General features: G+C 33.4%; 1 protein-coding gene across 1 annotated transcript; it reads left to right on the top strand.

The window, feature by feature from the left end:
• Positions 1-1,283: 1,283 nt before the first annotated feature.
• Positions 1,284-5,498, top strand: LOC109176149 ((-)-germacrene D synthase-like). Its single transcript, XM_019325591.1, has 7 exons — positions 1,284-1,480; positions 2,465-2,747; positions 2,848-3,220; positions 3,500-3,718; positions 3,813-3,951; positions 4,040-4,291; positions 5,077-5,498. Exons 2-7 carry the CDS (start codon positions 2,525-2,527, stop codon positions 5,362-5,364), a joined length of 1,494 nt encoding a protein of 497 aa, XP_019181136.1. The 5' UTR covers positions 1,284-1,480; positions 2,465-2,524; the 3' UTR covers positions 5,365-5,498.
• The last annotated feature ends 755 nt before the right edge of the window (positions 5,499-6,253 follow it).

The following is a 6,253-nucleotide window of genomic DNA, read 5'->3' as shown; positions in this document are numbered from 1 at the left end:
GTGGCCCCAAATCTAAATTTTCTTTGATGATATGTTGAATGTGAACTTTTAACATTAAACTTGAATACAAGAACATAAATGAATTTTCCACAAGTCTTTGAATATATATATATATTATGAAATTATAGTAGTGAATTTATTATTCTTCCAAAAGGTTGAACCCCAACTTTAAGGGTCCCCCACACCCCGGCCCGACAGAGTACTGGAGCCTGGAGGGTCGCATACAACATATTGTCACTGAACTGTGACGTTGACTGCAATGCAAGTATAATGAAATAAATTTGCGTTTTCACTACTAGTTACAATTTTTGCGTAATGGTAATCGTGATAATTAGTATCAAAGCATGTTGTGCAGTTAAGGTTGAGCAGGTCGACATAATATCTTGAGTGTATCTTGCCACGTGTTCTTTTGTCCATGATATGACTATTGTATGATTGGAATCGAGTCTCACCCGCGGCAGTGTGGGAGCAACCTCTCAAAGTGAGGGAGGCTCCTTGTGCGCAGTAAGCAAAGGTCTAGCCTTTGTGGTTCATGTTCAATTGAATTACCATGATTTACATCCTCTCAAATGCTCTGTCGGGTTGGAGTGTGAAGGGCCCTTATGGTTGGAGTTCAACATTTTGGAAGAATGATTGGTACATGGATTACTGATAACATGAGTCATAAATCTTCGTACATAAGAGTCCAAGAAACTTGCCTTCCATCACGTTGAAATAATTGAGGTTTCATTTTTGCCTTCCATCACGTTGAAATAATTGAGGTTTCATTTTTGAGGTCATGATTTCTGATCAGACATCTGGCGAGTTAATACCATCCGAGGTCCTCCGAGTATAGTGGTTTTGCCACGTTTAGTCCTAAACTTTCAAATTGACCATATGTGGTCCTTCGACTTTCAAATTTAACCATCCGTGGTCCAAGTAAACCACCCATGGTCCTTCAACTATTAAATTTTAACCAACCATGGTCCTTTTAAGAGGACCACGACTGGTTAAATTTTGAAACTTGAAGGACCATAGATGGTTAACTTGGACCACAGATGGTTAAATTTGAAAGTCGAAGGACCACAAACGGTCAATTTGAAAGTTTAGAACTAAACGTGACAAAACCACTATACTCGGAGGACCTCAAATGGTATTAACTCGACATCTGGCTATTAAGAGCCTCTCATATATCAATCCTTACAGATATTTTCATATAATTATTGGAGAAGACATAGCAACTGTTAGTTGCTATAAATTGAGTGATAACTCCAGAGAAATACATGTAAAATCTAACGTGGTGTTAATTTATTATTAATATTATTTTTCACTTCCAATCTCTCCCTTTATCATACCCAAAAAATGGCCGCCAATAGTACTCTTACCATTATCCGTTCTTACATCGGACCAAACACAATTGCATGACGTTAATCGTCGTTCTGCCGGTTTTCATCCAAGCGTTTGGGGTGACTATTTCCTCTCTTATTCTTCTCAACCCAAGGTAACCTTTATACACTTATTTTTAGGGTATAACATTTATTTTTGTTGGGCGGAGGGCTGGTTAGTAAAGTTCAGCATCGATCATGACCCTGGCTGTCAGTGGCGGATTCAGAAAATTATGTCAGTGGGGGCATACTTAAAATGACATTAGAATTGTTAATGCTAAAATATCAAACACCTATAATATGGTTCAAATATATTATAAATTATAATAGAATATTTATGTTAAACTACTTAAGGGCAGAGCCAAAACTATACTTGGGTAGAGTGAAATTTTAGAACACTTTGAAATGTTATAATAATATTATAGCAAAATGTAAAACATAATCAATTAAATAAAATCATTAGAATAGAAAAGAAATTATATTCATAAATATTAAATATAAAACATAATCAATTAGATAAAATAGTTTGAGCAGAAAAGAAATTATATTAATAAATACTTTAATTTAAAAAAGAAAAATTTATTAATAGCTGGGAAGAAAGAAAAGTGCTACAGGTGGGAAAAATTTATTAATAGGTGGGAAGAAAGAAAAGTGCTACAGGTGGGTTTCGAACATTTATTAAAGCTGGGAAGAAAGTAAAATACAGGTGGGTTTCGAACATTTATTAAAGCTGGGAAGAAAGTAAAACACTGGAGGTGGGTTTCAAACCCGCCTCCCCATTTCATATATCATAACCAAGGTTCAACCAATTGAGCTACTAAATCCTTTAGTGATCTTTACATATATAAATATATATATATATATATATATATATATATATATATATACAAATTGCGGAGGGGTGAGTGGGGGCAGCTGCCCCCACTGCCCCCATTGTGGCTCCGCCACTACTGGCTGCTATGCATGTATAAAAATATAAAAACATTCAATTTGTTATTAGTTATAATTTTGTATATAACAGTAAACACTTGAAAATTAATTTTTGATATAACAGTAAACACTTGAAAATTAATAAGTGTTGTGCTTGTATATGGACCCAGGTGGATGTGGATGCACCGGAATGGCAAGAGCATCAACATCTAAGGGAAAAGTTGAAGAACATGATTATGGAAGCCCAACAAACTACTTCCCAAAAACTGGACTTGATTAACAAGATCCAACACTTAGGAGTGTGTTATCAATTTCAAAAGGAGATTGAAGCTACCTTGCAACACATATTTGAGGCCTTCGACGAATTCAATGTGGAGGAAGATGATAACAATCTTTACACTGTCTCTTTGGGCTTTCGATTACTTAGACAAGAAGGATATCCAATATCAAGTAGTAAGTATACCATAAAATATAATAAATGTGTGAAACTAGATAGGATCTTGATCGAATTTTGAATTTCAGAAATGAATTTTTTGTGCAATGCTTTTAACAGATGTGTTTGAAAAGTTCAAGAACACTCAAGGCAAGTTCAAGGAGTCGTTGATAAACAATGTGCAAGCAATGTTGAGCTTGTACGAGGCGTCACATCTCAGAGTACATGGAGAAAAGATTTTGGAGGAAGCACTAATATTCACCATTTCTCATCTACAATCCATGCTTCCAAACTTGAGCAGTCCTCTTAGAACAGAAGTCAGTGAAGCTTTAAGGCAGCCATTTCACAAAAGAATAAGGAGACTAGAAGCAAAAAGATACATATCAATTTATGAAGTTGATGAAACACATGATCCTATGTTGTTAAAATTTGCAAAATTGGACTTCAACATGTTGCAGAAGTTACACCAAAGGGAGTTAGGTATTCTCACAAGGTAAAGTTTAAAAAAAATATTAGTAAAAAGTCAATTAGATTCTCAAACTTTTTAAAGTTGCAATTAGGTACATATACGACGTGTCAATTTAGTTCATGTGACCTGTAATATCAAGTCACTAAAATTCTGGTAGTTAATCGACAATAAAAATTGGCTATGGAGACCAAGGCGTAGCCAGAGAAGGCGTGGCCATCTCCCAGGGACGGAGAAGGCGATCAGTTGCCTTTCAAGTTAACTATTATAATATTAAGCAGTGTCTATATATTCATTATAATGTAGATGGTGGAAGGACTTGGACGTTTCAAAGAATTTTCCTTTTGCAAGAGATAGATTGGTGGAAGGGTACTTTTGGACGATGGGAATATACTTTGAACCACAATATTCTCTAGCAAGGAAATTTTTCCTTAAAGTCATCGCTATGTCTTCAATTATTGATGATATATATGATGTCTATGGAACTCCTAACGAGCTCCAACTCTTCACAGATGCAATTGAAAGGTTAGTTCTGCAGTTTTTACTCATCGTATAGTAGATTATTAATTGAGACAATTTAATCTATCTCTTTTATAGAAAATATAATTTTTCTCCGCAGATGGGATGCTACTGCAACAAATAAATTACCAGATTATATGAAAGTTTGCTACATTGCTCTTCTCGATGTTTATGTTGAAATGGAGAAAGAGTTAACTGAGACTGGTAAATTGTATCGTATCGATTATGCCAAAACTGAGGTATAGTATATTACAGGTTCAATAATAGTGCCCTTTATTGATGTCTGCATAAATCTTTAAACTTTAATTTTCTCTGGTTATGTTATAGATGAAAAATTTAGCAAGGACATATCTAAAAGAAGACAAATGGTTTCGTGACCGATATTTTCCAAAGTTTGAGGAGTACATGAAGCTTGCAACTGAAACGTGTGGTGTAAGGATGTTAACAATAACTTCTCTAGTAGGCATGCAAGAGGATTTTGTAACAAAAGATGTGTTTTATTCGATGAGTAAGGGGCCATTAATTGTTCAAGCTGTATCGGTTGTTTGCAGATTAATGGATGACATAGCTGGTCATGAGGTAATAGCAACAAAAATATTATTTATGGCTAGCTCAATCAATAATTTTGGGCCAAGTAAATACTTTTAGTTGGTTAACTTGGTAATCTCAAGGTTACAAGTTCGACTCCTAACAGGAGTTATCTTTGACCTTTTCGGTAGAGTTTCAGTGAGAATATATGCTTAGGTGAGAACATGAGAACACATCATGTACATCCATCTAATATTTTTTAATGGTATAGATTAGATTAAGCGTGTGCGAATGCGCATTAAATGTGTGCAAACACACTTAATCGCGTTTGCACACATTTAATGCGCGTTCGCACACACTGAATCTAATCTAGCCCATTAAAAAATATTAGATGAATGCACACGATTTGTTTTCTCGTTCCTAAGTAAGTGTTCTCATATGATCTAAGTGTTCTCATATGATCTTAAATATATATATATATATATATATATATATATATATATATATATATATACACGATCTATATGCGTACATTAATTGTCACAATATTTAGTGGGGACCAACCATAATAAAAGTAGTCTTGTTATGTAGACTCATATGATTACTCTATGGACCAAACTTGAGGTAGCAAAGATTAAAGTAATATGATTGTCTTTTTCAAGACAAGGTAGTCCATATTAGAATGATTGGGTTAAGAAACAGTAAATTAGAATAGATAAAAAACTAATTTGTGTTTAAGATGGATCGTAGGAACTAACACTCAATTTGTATAAATATATATATATATATATATATATATATATATATATATATATATATATATTTATTGTATATAGTTTGAGCAACAAAGAGGACACGCGGCATCATCCGTTGAGTGCTACATGAACCAATATAAAACATCGAAAGAAGATACTTACATCGAGCTGCAAGAACAAGTCATCAATGCATGGAAAGATACTAATCAAGAATGTCTTAATGCTCTTGTACCCATGCCTATACTCACTAGAGTCCTCAACTTCTCAAGAGTAATGGATTCAATATATAGTGATGGGGATTCATATACACATTCCAAAACCAAGCTGAAAGGCTTCATTACCTCATTGTTGGTTGATCCAGTCCTATAAATTCATAAAAGAAATTAAGATTGTACGATCTTTAATATGATAGTGTTGCTTTAATATTTAATTTGTTGTTTTATGTGCACTTATGGTTCAAATAAAGAGAATGTATTATTTAATTTTTTTAGTTGTTTGGTTAAGTTCATTAGTATTTTTTTTCTTATTTAATTTAAATTTTAGGTATATATATATATATATATATATATATATATATATATATATAAACTTTTGGGTGGGTCTATTATTATTATTATTATTATTATTATTATTATTATTATTATTATTATTATTATTATTATTATTATTATTTGGTCATGTCCTGAGCCTATAAAATGATAGGAATGAGCGTGCATATAATTTAACATAACAATAAAAATAGACATGCATGTTGAACTTTGATTTATTGGAAAACCTGCAACCGCTGTTTGAATCTGTGCTATAGGTAAAGTTTATCTTATGATCCCAGCAGACAAAAGGACCATAAAAAAAATAAATTAGTTTAAATGACTCATAATTGACCGACTTAAACCAATAAGATTAATAAATTGCTCACACTAAGTGCCCCGACAGGCATGTTGACCGTAGGCATATGTTTGGTCAGAGGCTAACTCAAGGCACAACTAATGGGCTAGCCGTCCCCACCCCGTTCCCCGGCGGGAATTTTTCGGGGACGGAGAATTTCCGTCCCGTTTTCTGAATGATGCCAATGAAAAAAAAAAAAAAAAAGAGTATGATATTATTCATATTTTAAATTGTTAATTTTTTTGTTAGAAATTTGTGTCACCTTGTATTGAATTTGACAATACGTGGGTTGTTCTCATAATAGTACCCAATAGTCATTAGTCATTATTGGGGGTTTTCTAAGAATCTAAAATGCAGAAAACTTATTATCGTC

This window comes from Ipomoea nil, unplaced genomic scaffold, assembly GCF_001879475.1.
Source record: "Ipomoea nil cultivar Tokyo-kokei standard unplaced genomic scaffold, Asagao_1.1 scaffold0688, whole genome shotgun sequence".
Classification (NCBI taxonomy): Eukaryota; Viridiplantae; Streptophyta; class Magnoliopsida; order Solanales; family Convolvulaceae; genus Ipomoea; species Ipomoea nil.
Note: the sequence above shows the minus strand (reverse complement) of the source record. Positions and strands in the feature narration are given on the sequence as shown.